Genomic DNA, 21170 nt, shown 5'->3' with positions numbered 1-21170 from the left:
AAGAGTATAGACTTTACTTCCTGAGGGTCTTCATGGAAAAAAAAAAAAAAAAACCTGTTCCAAAAAAGCTGATTTTAGCCTTCTACCACACTCCATTGAGAGTGCACTGACTTACTGCATGGTTCAGCAGCTTCCCAGCCCCAGAGAGGAAGGCAGAGAAACTGATTGGCTACATATATAGAGTTTTTTTTTTCTTTTAATTTCAGTTTACATCTAACTATTAAATTCTGTATTTAATTGTATGTTTTACTGAGCCAAATTGCATAATTCTTGTTGTTACTCAATTGGAATGATAGTGACCACATCCCATCCTGTCTTATTGCAAATATTGGGTCAGAAATATGACCAAATATTTCTTTAATCTAACTCGGTATGCTGCGTCAGACCCATAAACCAAACTTTTTGTGTTAAATCCGCCTAGATCTGGAACCTTATTTGTTTTTAACCCAGCAGTTTTTAGAGTGTATTAACAAAAAAAACCATTCAGTTCCTAACAGGAAGTGATGCAGGCGCATGTCTGGGCTTGAAATGTACAGTTGTCAGATACCAGGCATGCTTTATTTAGCCAAACACTACAAGACGATACAGAATACATGAGCCTTTATGAAGCATAGGTGAGGAAGGCATTCGGTTAAAATGTACGTCTTCCCAATAAAGTATTTATGTCCACTAAACAATACAAGGTTTTCATCTTAAAATCCTCTAAAAAAAAATGTGTCATCACATTCAGCTCTTTTAACTCTAATTGTACTTAAATTAGAACTCACTTAATTGTTAGAGAGTGCATTTGTGTGTAATTTAATCGAATCGTTATAAAATATAAACTAGAACATTTTCAGGAGCAATGCTCAAGTCCTCATCTGATGATAGAAGGAGTGTTTAGCACAGCTGCAGATCTACTAATCAACGGTCATCCACTTAAAGTGACAACCTTAGCATGAAGTACAAATAATCAGAAGCCCCACAAGCCATGTAGGGTACACAGCAAACTGATCTGGTATAATACAACATGAGGTCATACCCTGGCACATGCCCAGTGAAACATGGTGGTGGCAGTATCATGCCGGGAAGATGCCTTTACTTTAAAAGGGAGGGGACGAACTAAAGACTTGAGATTTTGGTCTGAGCCGTGTTTACCTTTCAGCTGGTTGGCACTAAACATTCAGCTGTGAATACAACCAAGCTGTTTGTGTTAGAATGGCCCAGTCAAAGTGCAGCCGCCTGGAGAAAATTCATAATTTAAAGGACGCTGTGCAGATTCTTGTGACTTATTTATGTTTTTAATGCGTGCACTGATAAAGTTGGGTTTCACTTTTGCGACAGCTTTACTCCATTTGAAGTTTGATGTTATTATTTGACCTTTTTCCCCCCTACATTAGTGTGAACGTGGAGAGCAGGGGTGGGGGGGGGGTAAACGAAGAATTAAAAAGAAAGCTTTAAGTCTGCTTCTGCCGGCTGACATAATCAGTCTCTTTCATACAACAGCCCTTTTGTCGGCGCCTTGCATTGTGCGGCAGACTTAAGCTACAAGTTCAGGGATTAAACAGAAGCACATGATGATTCAACCCCGTGATTTGTCGAGGAGAGCTGCCTCATGGACTCAGTCATTTCCTTTTTCTTTTCCTTTCCCCTTCTTCTTCTTCTCCTTCTTCTTCCTCCTCCTCCGAACACCGTCTTCTCCTCTCCCTCCTTCTGCTCCTCTGCATCGCCCCGCAGTCCCTGATGGCTTCCCCGCGGCTGGAGACGTTCTGCTGCCCGAACCGGGACGCTGCCACGGAGTTCGCAGTCTCCTTCCAGCCCGTCCTGTTCGGGGCTCTGAGTCTGGGCAGCGCCGCTCTGAGCCTCGTGTTCGCTGTTCTGCAGGTTCTGCCGAAGCGCAAAGGATACAGGAGACTGGGACAGTACCCTCTGCCGAGGCCCGCCTCCTCCTCCAGAGTATTGTTCATCATCAGTATATGTGACATACTGGGATGCACAGGTAAACAAATCAATCATCAAAAGCAGCCGATTTAGTTTGGTTTTCTTCATATCTTTTTTCTCCTTTTTTAGTCAAAGAAAAAAAAAGAGGGGGTGGTGGTGAATGAGCTGTTTTTTTTTTTTTTGTTTTTTGTTTTTTTCACAGCGTGGTTCTGGGTTTGATTACGCACATGAATAGTTTCTTTTAACCCCTTTGTTGCTCAACACACAAAAAAAAAAGAGCATTTGAAAACTTTTGTATATTACCCTTATAATTAAGTTGAAATTGTGACTAATTAGTCACAATCTAGAGGGTCTGAGGATATTTACTTTAAAATTTTCCTCATCAGAAATAAGTTATGGAAAAACTGGGCAATCAACAGGAGAGAGGAGGGAAACAGGTCGCTAGTCCATCGAAAATAAACTGAGCAAAAAAAGAAAGAAAGAAAAGAAAAACAACAACAGAACAAAAGAAAAATTGTAATTAAAACCGCTGGGTTTTTTTTGTTTTTGTTTGTTTGATTGGTCAAAAACCGATTAAGTAAATTATATACTTTTAGGAAGTCAGATTTTTTTTGCCTCTTTTTATTATTTTAAAATAAATATGTAGAAAATATTTGTTTGCTGCAAAGTATATATTTTTTATGTACAAAAAATACATTTATTCCAAAATTGGTATTTGTCAACCATCATATATGCCAGTAGTGGGCGCTGTTTCGTCCAAATACTTCAAAAGCGCTGTACTACCTACATGTTTGAGTTTCCAATACATTTTCTTAAGAGCACACTTGTTAAGTAAAGAATTTAAAATGGATAAAGCGGTTTTTAAGACTTTGATTTTGAAAATCCCCCTCTCCAGATATACATACACAAATTAAGATGTGCAGGATTTCAGAACATGAAGCAATTAGAGATTGGTTTCATTTAAGAACATTTTATTTAGGTATTAAGAGGATTCCAAACCAAGTGTAAACTCGGGCTCATCATCCTTTTTGATGACAAACCAGTAAAGCGGCTTATATGTTTACATTTTATATTCTGAAACAATGATCAAATAAAATGGTTTCTATTTGTTTGTTTGTTCTTCATTTCCGAATTTGGAAGAAATCTAGTCTGCTTAAAATCCAAAAAAATCAACTAAAAAAGTGTAAGATGAGAACCTTTTGAGAAATAATAGTAATAATAATAATAATAATAATAATCTTGCCATGCTTGTAAAAATTATAAAAGCTGCAAATAAACTCAACATAAATGCGTTCTGACACCATTTCAATGTGTTAAATCAGCAAAGACTATTCTTTCCTCTGGAGACAATTTGGCAACATTTGTTAAAAATTAATACTATATATAATAACATTCCATTTGCCACAGGCCGTGTAGGGTAGACAGCTAACCGATCTGGTATAACATAATATACCAGTGTTTATTGCTGTAGATGCTCTTTGAATGAGTCACAGCTTTTATTTTAGTGCTTTTTTTTTTTTTTTTTTACAACGGGGATTTGCCACTAATACGTTCAAAATGTTTAGATTTCTGTTGGATTTCACACTTAGGGTACGCTGCCTGCCAAGGAGGATGGAAATGTGTTTCCAACGTGCATTTAAAACTGAGCGAGTGTAACGATATTACTTCCTTCAGGAATAAATAATCTGATCCTGAACCCGTATCTCTGATCGGCAGTTGTAAAAATGAAATATTCTCTCACTTAGTGCTGCAGAGGCTGTGAACTCCGTGTTTTTGTAGTAGTTTATATACGTCTGTTAATCATTTCTTTTACAGGCAGCCAAACCCACCTGCTGCTCCCTCTGTATTATGAGTACCTGTTGTGGAAACTCCATTCACATATTGGATGAAGCTGGAAAAGCAGTAAAACTCGGCTTTCCTATTGCCATCATAGATATAAACATTATTAGATTTCCATGAGGTCAGATTTACGGCGAGTCCCTGCAGAGTGGCTGAGGAGCTGCAGATTGCAAAACCCAGCAGAAAAAAAAAAAAGATACATAAATAAAACAGTTAAAGTTAATGCTGTGTTTCACCAGAATCCCTTTGGAAATGTTGACAAAATGAAGAGGCAATTTAAATTTAACTTGTAAATAAAGAGGGAGCAATGAAGACTGGCAAATTTTGACCAATTCCATCCTAGCTATTTATACATTTTCTTTCCAAATCAAATTTTCTTTTTGCTTTATAAAGACACGAGTCATGAGCTTCTAAACAGCAAATCGTGTTCAGTCGCAAATATATATTTAAAAAAAAAAAAACATTTTTGCTGCAATTTTATTACAGATTTTATGTATTGCTTTTTAACAAGGACTTAGCCAAAATATATTTAACTGTATTTTCTCAAATATGACAATTTCTGTCCATTCTTCTCTTGAGTTGATATTGGCTAGTTAATAAGCTGGATCATCTGCTCTGCTTGCTGGTCTGGAGTTTGCTGCTTAACGTAGCTTTACTTTTATAAAAGTGACGGCTGACACTGCTTTCATTTCGGTGCCATGTCTGTCCTTGAATTTTGTGACCAGGACTGATCCGGACTGCAAACTGTGAGTCTGTATCAGAAAGTTAGGGACGTACACAACTAGTCATTCATGCTGGATCTTGAGATCAAATCCCTCATGTGGTTTTGCCTATTTATTATTACCAAACCTGGTGAAATCCTGGATAAAGTTAACTGTATTTAGAGATCCGGGAAATTTAAAATCTTTTAACCAAATTAAGCCCAATTCCAACCTAAGCATCCATGTTATTTTAGATTTCTTTTCAGCACAAAAATGCGTGTAAGAATCAATTTTTTAGGCTTCCTGGACAGGGGGAAAAAAAAGAAGCTCTCAATCCAATGCTTTCATGCAAAAGTCATCATTCTCTCATGTGAGCAATAAAATGATTAATTATACTTGATTTTATTTATTTATTTATTTTTTTTAAATACGGCCCTATCCTGGAATCATTTAGGATTTCAAATATAGGTGCTAATACCTTGACTTTTACTAAAGCTTATCACACCAGGAGACTCTGACCTTTATGTCTTTGGTCCAAGCTGTTGCTCAGCATGCAGAGGAAGCACAGCTCTCTGACACCTGAACTGCTCATCCATCACTTTTCCTGGCAAGAAGACAAGCAGGTGAAGTCATGTGTTTCCACGTCCTGCGAGATCCAGTCACCGCTGTGGAATTAGAGCGGCACACAGACGAAACATGGAGCCGCGTGCCTTCTGCGTTGCGTGGAAGTTCCAGGAGACCTCCTTATTTTATTTTATTTTTTTCCAGTTTTGCGAAGGAAATGGAAACACCCCCAATAAAATACATCCGCTAGAAAGCTCATATTTCCATGATGTTAAGCTGCTATTAAAAGGACTCCCTGACTGACAGTAATTAATCCAAGCAGTAAACCAAAACAGCTAAGAAAAGCAAACACGTGTTGAAACGCTAATTAAAGCCAGGTAATTTCCACATGGGCCCTTTGTGTTTACTCCTCTTTCCTCCTCCAGTTTAAGATTCAATGTGACTCTCTCTGTTTCAGGGATCATCGTCAGGTCCTCTGTGTGGCTGGGTCTGCCGAGCATCGTCGAAGGCATCTCGGTGACCAACAACACGGACGTGTTGCCAGAGGCCTTCTGTGTTGGCAGCGCAGTAAGTGTAAAAGATGCTCCTTTAAACAATTTAATGTGGTCAAGCAGCTCGGTTACACTGGAAGCCACACGTCTTGTCTTTGGTTTATGCTTGAAAGATTACAAGGGAGGGTTTTTGTTTGTTTTTTTGTTTTTTTTTCTTTTTATAATCACGCATGATTCTGGAAAATGTAGATGTCACGGGAGGTCATTTGCTCGAATCAGAGCTCTGTAAGTAGATGGGAGAAAATTGCGTCTCGGTTTGTAACTTTGAACAGTTTCCGGCTTCCATGAGACTCTTATGGCGTGATTATCTCGAGTGAACACATCACCGTTTTAAAGTGTTAACACAAAATGTACAGGACAGTGTAATCTATCAGAATCAATCAGCAGGGTGAATTCTTGGCGTTCTGATGAGAACTCTCTGTTGCGTATTTAAAGAAATAATGAGATTTCTGTATTTTTTATCAACATTATAATTTATTTAAAAACAAGAGAGCATCAGATTTAGAAAAAAAAAAACTGCTAGTAACCAATGGTACAAAAATATTATGTTATTATATTCAGGATAAATTTACCAAAAAAAATTCTCTGATGACTAAATAGTAATTTTAAAAAAACAAAGATATCACACCAACACGGCTTTACACACCAATTAAAAGGGGAAGTTTCAACTTTGGATTAAAAGTATTAATTATAACGATTAATCTAAGAATTACCAGGAGCTTATGAGGTTCTCTTGAATGCCTAAAGGAAGAGGCTTTGAACCCAATTTTGACTCCTAATATCCACTTTAATCTCAGAGTGGAGAGAAAAAGATACCAGGACCAGGACTGGTTAATCAGCCGAGGGACGATTAACCAGTCAAGAACTGAGAAGCGAGAGCGTCTGTCCTATTACGATACAGCCGGTTGAAAAAAATGCATTGTACTTGTTTTGTAAAGCAATTCATTTCGACTCAGAAGCCTCTCTAAACTCCAAAACTATCTCACAAGGCAAGAGTCGGTTCTTTATGCTGGGATTTTCACATTCAAAGATATAAAACTGTAATCATTTCACTCAATAAAAGATTAGTTTAAACTTTATATTTCAAGATCTGGCCAATGGTGGATTGTTTTTCATTTTCTAAATGAACCAAATAACATGATCAATTGGTCAAGGTTATAAAAACACTCACGTTTGTGAGACACTGGGACTCCACCTGTGGAAATTTGTTCGGCTAGATCTGAAGTCTGACGGGAGCCGGAGAGGAGCACTTAGATGAAAATTCAAATCGGAGGTGGTTAATTGTTTGGTCGATCTGCACTGGTGGCCATCCAGCAGTCAGCTGTGTAGCAGACATGCTAGCAGTGTTAGCTTGACAGCATCTGCTGTTCTGTTTTAGCTTCCAGGCAGAGAATGTCTAAATGTCCAGAATGGGAAGTGTTTCCAAACAACCAAATATTTCTCTCTTGGGCACAACGGGGGGAAAAAAATGCGTAAGCAACAAGTGGGGGTGGGGCAGTGTTGTGTGAAAAAAGCAGACTAAACCTCATAACCTTTATGAGGGGCAGCTTTATCAGTACCTTCTTTTAAACATTGGCGTGCTCAGGCCTACTTGGTTCATGGCTAGTTGCCACCAAATACAACAGATTTTGTGGTTTTGTAAACCACAAATTTTGCTGGTAATCATCCATTTCATTGTGCTGCAGATGTGGATCCAGCTCTTCTTCAGCGCTTCGTTTTGGTGGACCTTCTGCTACGCCGTGGACGTCTTTCTGGTGGTGAAAACCTCCGCTGGGATCAGGTTCTTTTGAGCTTCGCTTCTCCTCCTCCGCAGTTCACTGTTACCTCAAACCTTCCTCCTGTAGAAGACAGGATGACGCGAAAAAAAAAAAAAAATCCAAAACTGAGAAGAACCCATTTAGTTTCAGCTCTATGTGTAAGATGCTTTTTTTTTTTTTGGTCCCTTTTTCTCACTCCTGACTCAGAGTGAGGAGTTGTTTGATGACACAATAATAGCTGTTCATGTTCCTCTACTCTTCCTGTCAAAGCAGCATGTTTGTTTCTTTTTTTTTTGAGAAGAGAGGAAAACCAAAATACCATCCACAAGAAACAGATCTGTAGCTTGTGCTGCTGTGAGTCCGAGTCTCATGACTTTCTCTCCCCCCCCCATCAGCACCATTGTCCTCTACCACATGATTACGTGGGGTCTGGCTGTGCTGCTGTGTGTTGAAGGAGTGGCCATGCTCTACTACCCATCCATCTCTGAGTAAGATACTTTTCTGTTTTCCTGAAGGTAAATCAAAATCCCCTTTCAGTGTCGCAGCTGAAAGCCATGAGAATCGTTTATCAAACAATCTTTCTATCCTGGAGAACAATAAAGTTATTGATTGAATGATCCAGGATGTTTTTTTTTTCCTAATCTTTTTTTTTTTTTTTTCACACAAACTGCTTTTGCATAAAATGACGGCAGTGACATTCTGATGACAGCATAAGGGAAAGATTTCACAGCTCTGGTTTTATTGGATTTCTCCAGTTGATCAGAGTTTAAACAGATTTAAATCTTTTTTTTTTTTGTGACATCATAGGATCTAAAAATGGAGCTAAAATTTAGGGTGACGGCAAGAAGGTCTTCCAACCTCGCAAAACTTGATGTTCGTCGCAAAAGATAAATCATCGGTGGAAGAATGCACAATTCTGCTCAGTAATTACAGAAAAAAGTGAATTCCCGAAATGTCAATAAATATTTTTCTACTGAATGTTGAGGAACAGGAAAAAAAAAAAAAGAAAAAACATTGTGGCATGCCGTTTTCCAATAAAAAGTAAATAAAACAAGATTTTTCTTCTTCTTCCCAAAATAAAACTGGTGTAGAATCTCGTTCATGCAGGATTTCTGAAGGAGCCTTTTTGAAAAACGGTCAGTTGCCTCAGGGATAAACTGGGGATTTTTCCAAAAGATCTTTTCTTCTTACATTATTTTATTATCTTTGAGAGATGCCTGATGAAATGGAATAATTCTAAATCTAAATCTGACGGGGCCTGAATGAAATTAGGCTCACCTACCTCTTTAGATTAGATTATTGCCCTAATAACAAGATTCTTGTAAATCAAGAACATCTCAGTTTTTTTTAGGCAGTTCTTTAGAAACCAGGTAATATTTTTGACCGTTCGTCATCACTTCATTTCAAATAGCCGATTTGTAATCGCTCTCATCATTTAGGGAATATTTCTGGGGACAAATTAGTGGATTATTATAAATAATATGTATAATTTTTTTTATTATTGGATAAATATTATGGTTTTTACCTCTTTTAACAAATCAACTGTTGACTGACTAGACTGTACAGCCTTGAGTTAGAATCATATATATTTCTATAGCACATTGCATTTCTACTGCATTTGATGTGTGGTTTTTGTCCACTGCTTCTTACCAGAATGTCACCGGAGTCATTTTATTCAGATTTTTTATTTTTTTTTCTGTATCGATATTTTGTTTTTCAATTTGTGTTTCTGTGTACAACATGTTATTATTCTGGAAGCAGCTCGTCTGATTAAATGCAACTTGTCAAAACGAATTATTTATCCCACTGCTGAATAAATCATGTTCCATCTCCTTGTGCAGCTGTGAACAAGGCCTCCAGCACGCTGTTCCCCACTACATCACCACATACGCCCCCATGCTGCTCGTCCTCATAGCCAACCCCGTGTTCTTCAGTCGGACCGTATCTGCAGGTCGGTTCACCTCTGCCAATTCAATTTCGCACACATGGCAGTGCATCGCAACATGTTTGCAAGAAAAAAAAGAAAAATCAAAAATAAAGGCGACCTTCTGATCTCTCCGCAGTGACATCTTTATTGAAAGGACGACAAGGAATCTACACAGAAAATGAGAGACGGCTGGCTAACGAGATTAAAATCCGCTTCTTTAAAATAATGCTCGTGTTCTTTGTTTGGCAAGTTACGGCTCCACTCAGATTTTCTCCTCTGTATGTTTAAATGAACATTGTACGGTTGTCTTCAAATATTTCCCCCTCCCCAAACTTTTGCTCAGTTTATGTAAGTAGCACCAAATTACAACAAATATCTTTTGAAGACGCTTCAGTTCCTCTTCGGTTACATAGAAACAGCTGCAGTTCGGAGTTAATTGACTTCGGCTCATTTCATTTCAATCCAATCCAGTTATCCAGTCACATTCAGTTCCAACAGCATACATTCCAAATCCAACTCCCCCAAATAGAAGGGGTGAATAGTTTCTTTTTCTGTCAGCAGTTAGCATTATATTGACCCAAAGATACAGTCTTGCTTTGTAATCATGTTCCTTTAGGGTTTTAAAGCGTACAAGTGGGAAGAATTACAGTATTAGCGTGGTTATTATTAGCTGGTATAACTAGCAAAGCCCAGTTGCAATTAAAAGTCACCAAACGTCGGTGCGCTGTGTTTTCCCACATCTGTGTTTTTCTCTTCCTAGAGATGTTTAAACACAGCACAGTCCTCTGCTTTCCAAATATTGTTTTCCTGCTTTAGTGATTGTTAAAAACTACACATTTTCACAAATACTTTTTGCTGTAAAAAAAAAAAAAATCCTGCTGATGTATTTAGAGTTAAATGATGCAAAATTGTTAAATTGATTAGAACACGTTCCATAATCCTTGTTGGTAATTTGTTTTATGTCGAATGTCTCTTTGTAAGATTGGATTTTCTTTCACGTTGATGCATTTTTATTATTATTATTTTTTTTTTAGCTGGGCTCCAAATATCATCAATGAGTGCCTCCTCTTCTACCTGGAGATGCAGCCAAATATCACCGACAACAGTCTGAGAAACATCAGGAACGCAGCCCTCACCACATGGTTCATCATGGTTGGTTGAACGGCAACGCTAGACGCAGATAGCTCACCCTTTTCTATGACCATTTCATGACTTTTATTCACTTTTGCATCATACTTCTTTTCAGGGCATTCTGAACCCGATGCAGGCTTTCCTCAACACCCTGGCCTTCCACGGCTGGACGGGTTGGGACGTGGACCTCAACCCGCAGCGGAACAGGGAGCTGGCCTGGGACTCGGGCTCCACCTCGGGGCCGAACGCGGCCGGACAAAACCCGGTGGTGGGAACGACTCTGCTGTACCAGAGTCACGTTCAGGAAGTGCAGAAGAACACGATAGGAAACGGACAGCAGCACTCGGACGCCATCAGTGTCCTCTCTGAAGGTAATTGGCTTGCCAGTGGCGGAAGCAGCTCGCCAGTATATCAGGGCTGGTGATGCGCATCGTGTGCACGCACCTTCACAACACGCACTTCTACCGCAAACATCCTCGCTTAGAGAACGAGGATGGACCTCGTTAGACTTTAGCGATCCTCACCAGAACAAAAGACAGTAGTTACATTTTTTATTTTATTTTCTTTTTTTACATCATCAGTGTTGTTGATGACCTCTGTTATGCAACGTCTATTTTTGACCTCAACGTAGAGCAGCTGTAGCGTGAAACTACACTCCTTGGGGATTTTATGGATTGTCTGTAAATAATGATCTGAAGTGGATGAAACATTAACGGTCTGTCTGGTATGTGGACACACAGCTGAGAGACGTGTTTGTTTATTGTGTAATTTGATCAGTGACTTTGTGACATTCCATTCAGGCTTGTTAAGCATCATTATTTACAGATAATCAGATGGTTAGCAGAGAGCAATGGGTGTTAAGGGGAAAATGGTAAATATGCACATAAGCAGGAAAAAATTCCCATCTCTGGAACTAATGTGGTCTAATGCAACAATCGTGTGATAAATATTTGTCAAGCTTGTATTGTTAACTTTCTGATTGGTTAAAAGAAAAAAAAGAAAGAAAGAAAAAAACCCTCCAGTGGAGGATGCGATGCAAAATCTGACTGACATTTAAGTGGTATAAACTGTTACCTACCACATTCAGGCATGTTTGTTGTATTGGACTGCATCAGTTTTTGCTATAGGCGTGCCTTGTGAACTTCCACTGTAGTGTATGCAAGTGTGAATCTACTGGAAACAATGCTATTTTCACTCCAACACTACAGTTCTTGTGTGTGCGCCTTGTCTTGTCACTAGCACTTCTGATATCTTTTAAAAAAATAAAGTTATTCATCTGAAGGACTTATGGTTTTCATTCATTCGCTGAACATCCAGTGCAGTAACAGATAAAAAGAAAATAATAATACTTGAATTTTAACTACGTTTCATGTAGGGTTTATATTGTGTAATACATTTTAAGTGTTATGTGCAGCAACGAGTAATCTGCCCCTATTTTGTCTTGCTAGGTTCAGAGTCTAGTACAGTTGAAATCCACATTTCCAGCGAGCTACAAGGGGACGTAGACGCTGACGGAGAGTCCTTGGAGAACTCTGTGAGACACTAGCTGGCCTCATCCACACTCCAACTCCCTCCCCTTTTACATTGTGTTAGTCTTTAGAAGTTAGACCTTGGTAGTTTTAGTCAAGTGTTACGATGGCAACTGCTTTTGAGAAAGCTGCTCTGTCACAGTAGATTCCGTTTTCTATTTTTAAGACTTTTTTTTAATTTTACCTCTGAACATGTTAAACCTTCAGCAGTATTTATAGGGTTTTTATTTTTTTGTCGATCAGCTGAACAGCCCCAGCAGTATTATTTTTTTTTCTTGTAGCTGTAAAACTTGCAAAACAAACTGACATTTGTTTTGTTATCTAGTTACAGATTGACCTTTAGTGCCAAGAGATCCCCCCCCCACCCCAACGGGCAAATTCTCTCAGTTCAGTGCACTGATCCTGTAAAATGGATCCCATCAATAAGCCAAGACACTACAAGTTCTTTAAGCTTCTCAGTGTTTTTTTTTTATTTTTATAAAGGCTATTGTATTTCACACCATCAGTCTATGTATTTTTGCACAAATCTATCTCATGTCGTATTAAATACCTTGTAGATTTGTTGTTTGCTATGAGTGGTTGTGAAAGACTGCATTGTAGAAGAGCTGAACATTTAATTATATTAGTTTGTAAACAAATCGAAAACCAACCTGAAGGATGGACCCTCGACCTTCCCATCGAGTTTCCGCACATTTCCCACGGTCAAGGTTTATTTAGAACCAACTACAAAGTATGAAAATAATATAAATATATGTATAAATACATATTTTGAAACTGGGAACAAACTACACAAGTGGTCTGACAGAAACAATTTGAAGAAACTTGAGGGGGGAAGGGGGAGAGCAGTTCTCATAGGTGAAATGTCAAAAATGTGTTTGTGTGCACTGCAACGTTCATAAGTTAGACAAAAGGACACAGGCATGCTGTCAAATATCAAAATATAGTAATTTATTTGAAACAATGAATGAATTAAAAGTTTTGTCTTGGAAACAGGTGACAGCAGCACCCTTGATCAAGGTACGAGAGAGAGAAAATAGCTGTCACCCTAATTTTTGGGGGGCTTCTTGGCATGCCAGTAATGATCACTCCCCCCCACAGACAGCATTCTCAGTCTGACACAGACAATAATGGCTCTCAGAAAAAAAAGAAAAAAAAAAGAAAAAGAAAGACAAAGAAAGCTTTGCAACACCTTTTACAATCCAGTCATTAAAGACATTAAAATGAAAGAAAGAAAATAATAAACACCAGAGCACTTTCAACCAAAGCCAAGCAGTTTGCTGAATCCACCATCACAAAAAGTGCACTTCATGTAAATGTAGCAGAAAATGCTAACAATGTGAAAGATCAATAACAAGAAGGCAAAAAAGAAGAGGAATATTCTGGAGTATTGAATCGCCATCCACATCACAGGAATTTCAAATGACCAAACTTAACCAGGTGTAAAATAACAATAATAAAAAGGCTGTTTTGTTTCCAGCAGGACTTTTCTTTTTTTTTTTCTTTCCCCCCCCATGAACTCGACTATATCTGGTGGAAATGTTGTCCAAATAGTCAGTTGCTAAATTCGCTTTAAAGTGCCACTGAGGAACTGTGATGATGCCAATCAAGCCATCATAACTCATTTAGGTCAGGGCGATTCTCTAACTAGTTGGATTTATTGGCAGAAAGGTGTCAAATAAGCTGAATCAGCAAACCAAGGAGACTGGTGACTATTCCCTCCCTTATTTTGGACAAGTTAAAACCTCTGAAGGCAACCAGCAAACAGCAGAAGACAGATTAGGATAATTCATATATCTCACCATATCATTTTCCACCTCATTAAAAAAGGAAAGTCGTTGTATATATCTGACCGTGTTGAGAAAGACCGTAATAAAAGAGGCCGACATGCACTTTGTTGTCACAGAGTGAAGATGCGACGGCTCTCGTCGATAAAGAAGAGCCCCTGTAGAGAACGATAAAGTGTACTGTATATAAACATATATACACAGTATATAAGTCTGTGTTTTCATCTGATTTACACATCTTTACATTCTTGAAATTTACATCCAAAAAGGGAGAAAGATTCTCTTTGTAAACCACAATTTTCACATCTTTTTTTTTTTCTTTTTTTCTTCTTTTTTTAAACAAAATGCAAATCTATTCATTTCAAGAGAGAACAGGCCGTTTTAGGGCATCAGGATGATTACTTGGCAAGTTTTCCTCTTGTTGACCTGCTGTTAAAAACGAACTAGCATCTACCTCGTAACGGCACATTCAATCTTGACTCTCAAACGTCCGTCTTGTGGATAATGTCAAACAAGCAACGGGTGCTGTGGAAACTTCCTCCTCCGAGAGGAGAAGTTGGGCATCCCCGTCACCTGTCAGTGGCAGCATTGCAGTGATGATAATCGGTAACCGTCATCCTTCTTGCCTGCTCGATTATCTGGACATAGAGTTATATTTCCTAAAAGGAATTGTTACCCCAACGCCTTCCCTTCGCATTTTGTTGCTTCTCCCAGCCCAAACACCTGTCTCTCATTTTCCCTTCTTTCTGCAGAAAACTTGACTCATCTTTGCGTTTCCACCCAGCAGCCTGCAGGGGCCCCAGCACGTCCTCGTTAGAAACCTTTTAATATATGGATTCGCCCGGGAGGGAGTCAGATCCACGTTGAGGGCTTCCTAAGCCAGTTTCCATCCTCTCTCAGGCTCATCGGAAAAAAAAAAACACGCATCAACAAACATTAAGGTGCAACGAATTTAGTTGGTGTTTGAGCTGCTGCTGTCGTCTGGTTAAGGTCCTGTGAGGGGTTCATTTCAGTCCACCTTTGCAGCCCTTCTTGAGCGAGGAGAGTGCGTTTGCTGATGTCCGAAGAAGGTAAATCTCAGCGGTTTCCGGGATTCGTCGTCCCAGTAGGAGGGCTATTTTCGGAGATCGAGGACACAAACCTGAATAGGGGGAAGAATCGGGTACAATGAAAACGGTGTTGAGGAAATATTTTATTTGCAAAGAGCGAACCAAAGCCTGGATGGGTGCCTAAAAGGATATTTTGTTATACACAGTGATGAAATTCTTGTTTTTTTTTGTTTTTTTTATTATTATTATTAGTTTTGAGGATTATGAGACACAGCTAACAAAAACCAAGTATTTTATTTATTTTTGTTCGTTTTAGAAAAGTAGACAACTATAAATCTATTGTTAAGTTCATGCTGTAGTCTACATATAGTGTTGACAGCTGTCCAGCAGAGAGACTGTAAGTTCCAAGTATATTCATGGGAAGTTGAGTAGAAGAAAACAAGCTTGGGAGATAAAATGTAAAGTTTCCACAGTTAGTGATGCCTGATCACATTTTTGTACCTTTTTCTTGCACTTTTTTTCTTTCAATTAATGTTCCTTTAATTTTACTTAGATAAAGCAATCCACTTTTGCAATTACATTTTAGAGTTTAACCTTCTTGTGGAGGGTGTTAGTGAATGTGTGCTAGGCAGCTGTCGGTTCAAACCCCCCACAAAGAAGTGTGTAGGTCATAAAAAGGCAGAAACACAACATTTCTCCGTATTGCACTCAGGCAATGTATTCGTTTTCTGACACTAAAAAATGAACTTTGTGATTCAAAATCCAGGTGTGTAATGAATGTTGCATCAGTTTCACTTTTGAATTGAACTACTGACAAATTAAGGCTCCAACAACACTGAAACCTATTGACATGCAACCTTTAAAGAAAACCGAAGCTTACCGAGCCATCTGATGCACTGGCTCCAACTTTATCTCCGGTGCTGTTCCAGCACACCTCAAAAATGCCACCGGTTCCCCTGTAGCTGTGGACCAAGGCTCCAGTCTGAAACAGAAGCATCACGAATAAGAGCAAACCGGTCTGAGAAAAAAAAAAAAAAAAAACTCGTTTCAGCTGCCGTCTTACCACACTCTGACTTACCGTGGTGTTCCAAATGTGGACGCACTTGTCGAAGGAGCCGCTGGCGAGGTGTTTGCCATCAGGGCTGAAGGCCACGCTGTAGACAGGCTCCTGGTGCTTGGTCAGGGTGTGTATACAAGCCCCTCTCTCCACGTCCCAGAGTCGCACTGTTGAGTCAAAAGATGCACTGTGTGGGGGAGAGAATAAAAAATAAACGTCTGAGAGCAGCATTAAAGTTTCTTCTTTTTTCTAGAGACAACACCTCGATTTTTTTTTGGGCCTTTGACGTTTAATTTTCCTGACAATTTAATAAATCCAATGCAGAGAGGCTGTAGATTGTGCTACAGCCTCAATATGTTAAACTCCTACAAAATAAAATTAATTTAAAAAATATATATATGTACAGTATATGTGGAGGTGTTCTTTGTTACCTGGCAAGCATGATGTTGGAGTTTGGGTTGTTTGTGCCCGGCCCGGTGGGGCTCCACTTGATTGTGTAGATTTCTTTACTGTGAGCTTGGAGGTCGTGGACACAGGACTCCTGCTTCATACTCCAGATCTGTGTGTGACGGCAAACAACATATGAATGCAAATCATCTCTCACGTTTGTTGCCTGCAGCTACCAACGTGGGAAAACCTTACCTTTAAGGTCATGTCATCCGAGCAGGAGGCAAGCAGCATACCCGATGGATCCCACTTAATGGCGTTGACCTCGTTCTGGGGGAAACAAAACACTCGTTAGGAAAGACGGAGATAAGGTCAGGAAAGCAACACGGGGAAACGCTGCTCACCGAGTGACCCTGGAAGGTCTTGAGAGGCCGGTCGCTGCCGAGGCGACACACGTGGATGCACATGTCTGTGCTGCAGGAGGCAAACGTGGTGTTGTTCTGCCAGTCGACATCCAGCGCAGGGGCTGTGAAGCATTTGCGAGCATAATCGTTAGAGGTTGGCATGTTGGTGATCTCACACCATGGCAGAGTGCGAAACAGTTTGCATCTTGCCCACAGGCACATGTCTATAAAACCCGAGTGAAATCGGTGAAAAGTTAGTTTCTTTGAGTAATTAAATTCAGGTATACGACACTGGAACTGCAATGTTTCAGTGTTTGCTTTGGTTAACTCTTAAAGCACCGACTCCAACCGCAGACCATGCCTTGTGAATCTCCCTCAGACATTTCAGTGGAGTTTGCTTGTCCATCTCCCGCAAGCCTGTGGTTATTCTTGCTGCTTGTGCCCCCTTTCATTAGCCTCACTTTGTCCTTCCACTTAGCTTCCCAGTGATGTGCTTGGATAACAGCAAGCTACTTAAGCTGTGACTTTTTTTGTGAAGGGTGTCAAAACCTGTCTGCTGGACAAGTCAGACTGTTGACTTTAAATGTTATGTTGACATAAAATAGCATTTCTGTACACAAATCTGAGTGTACTGAGGCTACGCTTTTTTTTTTTTAGTTAAAATACTTGAATCTACTCCTGTATTCAGATGGATTTGGATTATTTATGTTGGAAAGACTTTAATGTTTTGAATTGAGCACACTGACCTGAGTGAAAAGGAAACTGCTGCTTGGCTTCTCCTGTGTTTGCATCCCAAATGATTGTCGTCTGGAAAAGTAAAGATCGAATTTGAAAGTTAGGGGGGTAAAAATCTACAGCAACAAATTCTTTAGAATTAGACAGAAAATTGACTTGTTGTCCAACTCGACACATATTTATTGTTGGATGTCAGGCTTGAGTGACTAACCATGTCCGTTTATAAACTTAAAAATGTGCGCAGTCGTAAAATGCATCGGGTTTTATTATCTAAACTCAACTTTGTGTAAGTATTTGTAGAGCAGAGTATATGTAAAACAGAAGTGAACCACAAATTTTGGAAGGCTCTCATTGCTAAAAAAGCTCAAACCGCTGCTGTGGGATTTTTAAAAGTACCTTATCTACGCCAGCACTGAGAATACAGTTCCCCTTCTTGTTCCATTTGAGTGCAAATATGGGCCCTTTGTGCTGCCCCAAGGTGCTGGCCAGATTTCCTGCAGGATAAAAGGTACCTTTAAAATGTCTGAAACTGGATTGTTCACAAAAATGATCCAATAAACCTAAAGTCCAGAGAACAGTGATGGAGGACGCACCGTCCTTTGTCCATATCCTGGCAAATCCATCATACGAGCCAGTCGCCAGGAGGGTCCCCTCGCTCTGTTGGACGGACAGAAAACAACTGTTAACTCGTCTGTGTAGCATATGGCAGGGAAGCGAGAGAGACGATGAGGATAGCCGATCTGAAACCTACATTCCAGTCCAGTGAAGTGACGTCTTTGTTGCTGGGGACATCCTGGCCGCCTTCTCGGATGCAGTGGCGGAGAACCAACTGGGTGGAGCTGGAGCTGTTGTTCTCGTTCAGGTTCCAGATCCGAGCCGTGGAGTCGCCCGAGCTGAACAGGACACGCACGCACACACACACACACGCACACCAGACAGTTCAATGGTAAGATGTGCATTTTATAAACACACGGCAGAGCATGCACCACAGTGGACTGATTTGTCCCGGCTCCGCTCGGGATCCACGTCAGGAGAAATATGCTGGCTTACCCTGAAGCCAGCAGGTCACTGACAGGGTTCCAGGCACAGATGAACACTTCGGACTCGTGGCCTCGGAGAACTGTGGACTTATTGGCTGGTATCTCAACGTCCCCGTCCACCTCCATGGGCTCACCGTGGTTATCTGGCAAGACCAGGCGAGCAGAAAATGCGATCAGATACACACACATATACTATGATCGATAGTACTATAGAACTCAATTTGCATAGAAACTCCAAAGAGACCCGTCACAATGTGAAAAAGTATCAATTGTGCTAAATCTGTTTGAAAAAAGAGAGGCAGCACCAAGTAAGGGTCGGTTTGAGTTGAAGTCCCATCGCTAAAGTTAAAAGAATACATAAAGCGAGGGACTTCAAATTTTTATTATCTCATCAATATATATTATATAATTATGTAATAAACTCAATGGCTTCCTTAGCATACACACTGACAGAAAAAAAAGCAAGTAAACATCTTTTTGAGGACATTTTCAGCATAAATTGTTGGAGCCTTAATCAGAATATTATATACTAATCAATAAAACTCTACTGCAAAAATCTAGGATTAAGTCAGAACTTTACATACACCCATTGCCAGCAGGATTATTAGTTTACATACTTTTAGTGCTTTACTTGAATCATTTTTTCTACATGCTTTCTGCAGCCATTACTGAGATTTTGAAGTTTCACTAAATAAAAAGGTGCATCTCAAAAAATTAAGAATATTGAGGAAAAGTTATGTATTTTTGTCATTTTGATTATGGCTCAAAGTTTTTGAAAACTCAAATTTCAGCATCTTGTAAAATCAAAATATTAAGATCAATAAAGAACAATATTAAAACTGAAATCTCAGGCTTCTGATAAGCATGTTTATTTATGGAACAACTGGCTTCACTGCTGTTCCAACTTCTTCAGGTCTATGGTAAGCTTTAGCTTTGAGTGGTTCATGGGTTCTTCTTGAATATCAAAGCGTGTGCATTTGTATACGACAGTGACAGTTTGGGTCAGATGGTTGAAACTTGGACACGATTGCCAGAATTGGGGTTCTGAAACAGATTCCTCACAGTTCCAACCTGAGGTCCGTTGACAGTATGTAGATAATGCTTTACACCCAAGAGGACGATGACAAACTGAAACATTTAAAGTGATAATTCTGATAACAGTGATCAAATATCTCATCAAAATTAAGCTAGAAGTTTGTTGATGGCTGAAAAAAACAAAAAAACATGTGGTTTCACAGCAAATGTTTAAAGAAATGTTAAGTGTGTGACGTATGCATGTATTTGAGCTTGTGTGTATAATTTTGGACCCGAGTGAATTAAAATAAAAAAAATCCACAGTAAAACCTGTTAAGGTGCGTGTTGTAAAACGATCCCATCCTTCACACAACTAATTAAAAGCCCTGAACGACACTGGAGCCTCTTCTGGCCACAAGTGTAACATTAGTCACAACACAGTTGTGTTCCTATCAACACCTGCAAATTAATTTCCAAGGGGATCCAAACATTATCTTCTTATTCCACTTGTCCACCTGATCTCCAACTATCTGGTTTCCCTCACAAAAGAACTAAGCAGAAACTACTTATCATTAAGGTGATCTATGACAAGCTAAGAGGTTTGTCCTATTTTTGTTAGGACAAACAACAGATGACTAAATAACATGAGGATGCAATTTTTAATCCTCAGTCTTTATGGGCTTTCACAGTTTGGCGTACACACAGCACCATCCAATCACCTAATTCTTTGATTCGACTTACTCATGTTGTAAGTGCCGTTCTCCTCTCCATTAACGGTGGCTTCTCCGTTCTTTGGTGCATTAGACTGGTTTCCTGAGGTCGAAGCAGAGACGGCGCAGGTGGCGTGTTGCTGGGCGAGCTTGTCACGGAAGGCCTGCTGCCGCGTCTGCACCACGTCGGGCATCACCGCATCGATAAGCGATAGGGACTCGATCGGCCGACCGTCGAAGACGGTACCATCCTGTCAGGAAGAAAAGGACATTCGATACTATATTCATTTACTCTGGAGGAGAAGAGACATTTTTCTGTTGTCCTGTGTGCATAATTAATGCTCAGCAGGCAGAAGTTACATTTTTGCCCACAGTAGTTGATGGACAATGTGATATTCCTCACATGTTTTGTGCAAATCTGTTTATTTGATGCAAGTACAAATTTTGAAAACCCACGCTTTATCTGTATTTAAAGACAACCTCACACAGAGACATTTACAATGTCACGGGTATGTAATATAGCTGTGATATAAATGATAGAAAATAAGACATGACAAGTTTACGTTATGGAAACAATACTACGACCAGGGACTGAAGGACCAGAACTAGATATTTAGATGCAAGAAAAGAGGAAGGGAGGACTCACGGCCTGCTTGGAGGAAATATCAGGTCGGCATGATTTGAAAAATAGGGGAAAATAAGGGAACAGGAGCAAGGAATATGGGGAGTAATACTGTTCACTATTGCTCCCAACAGCAATCTGCTAGTACGCAATTTTCAATAAATGTTCACAAAACCATGACAATATTGACCTTTATTGAATTCCAATAACCGTGAAAATACAAAACATTTCCATTCTGTTACATTCCAGGTCCCTGCACTCACCTCATTAATGCTGATTTCTGCCTCAACGTACTGAAGCCCTTTCTGCAGGATGGAGATGAGGGCTGCAGGGGGCACTAGTGTTCCATTGATGTTCGACTGTCTGATGTGGCTCTCAATGCCAAAGGTGAATGCTGAATGCGTAAAACCTAAAAAAGAAGAAAAAAAGAAAAAAAAACCACAAGATAA

At 39.6% G+C, this 21170-nt stretch overlaps 2 protein-coding genes across 5 annotated transcripts in view; one reads left to right on the top strand and one right to left on the bottom strand.

Annotated features, from left to right (window-relative positions):
• Window positions 1-13140, top strand: part of gpr143 (G protein-coupled receptor 143) — a 15723-nt gene extending 2583 nt beyond the window's left edge. Inside the window, exons 3-11 of one of the 2 annotated variants that reach the window (XM_007546370.2) lie at window positions 1717-1978; window positions 5482-5591; window positions 7261-7355; window positions 7728-7820; window positions 9174-9283; window positions 9396-9504; window positions 10294-10411; window positions 10506-10761; window positions 11839-13140. In XM_007546370.2, the coding sequence (XP_007546432.1) occupies window positions 1723-1978; window positions 5482-5591; window positions 7261-7355; window positions 7728-7820; window positions 9174-9283; window positions 9396-9504; window positions 10294-10411; window positions 10506-10761; window positions 11839-11936 (1245 nt within the window). In that variant the 5' untranslated portion in view covers window positions 1717-1722 and the 3' untranslated portion in view covers window positions 11937-13140. Of the gene's footprint in view, window positions 1-1257; window positions 1979-5481; window positions 5592-7260; window positions 7356-7727; window positions 7821-9173; window positions 9284-9395; window positions 9505-10293; window positions 10412-10505; window positions 10762-11838 lie in introns of those variants that run through there. The other variant, XM_007546371.2, reaches the window with a different exon arrangement.
• Window positions 12848-21170, bottom strand: part of LOC103134225 (F-box-like/WD repeat-containing protein TBL1X) — a 25538-nt gene continuing 17215 nt past the window's right edge. For 2 of the 3 annotated variants that reach the window (XM_007546372.2, XM_016668571.1), the window contains exons 3-15: window positions 20985-21130; window positions 20131-20350; window positions 18386-18518; window positions 18087-18228; window positions 17929-17992; window positions 17732-17829; window positions 17347-17407; window positions 16601-16722; window positions 16452-16526; window positions 16241-16368; window positions 15831-15996; window positions 15633-15734; window positions 12848-14844 (exon numbers count right to left, since the gene is read on the bottom strand). In XM_007546372.2, coding sequence (XP_007546434.1) covers window positions 14818-14844; window positions 15633-15734; window positions 15831-15996; window positions 16241-16368; window positions 16452-16526; window positions 16601-16722; window positions 17347-17407; window positions 17732-17829; window positions 17929-17992; window positions 18087-18228; window positions 18386-18518; window positions 20131-20350; window positions 20985-21130 — 1484 coding nt within the window. In that variant the 3' untranslated portion in view covers window positions 12848-14817. Of the gene's footprint in view, window positions 14845-15632; window positions 15739-15830; window positions 15997-16240; window positions 16369-16451; window positions 16527-16600; window positions 16723-17346; window positions 17408-17731; window positions 17830-17928; window positions 17993-18086; window positions 18229-18385; window positions 18519-20130; window positions 20351-20984; window positions 21131-21170 lie in introns of all 3 variants that reach the window. The other variant, XM_016668572.1, reaches the window with a different exon arrangement.

Source organism: Poecilia formosa, unplaced genomic scaffold, assembly GCF_000485575.1.
Source record: "Poecilia formosa unplaced genomic scaffold, Poecilia_formosa-5.1.2 Scaffold16, whole genome shotgun sequence".
NCBI classification, from domain to species: domain Eukaryota; kingdom Metazoa; phylum Chordata; class Actinopteri; order Cyprinodontiformes; family Poeciliidae; genus Poecilia; species Poecilia formosa.
This window is presented reverse-complemented; position numbering and strand designations above follow the sequence as displayed.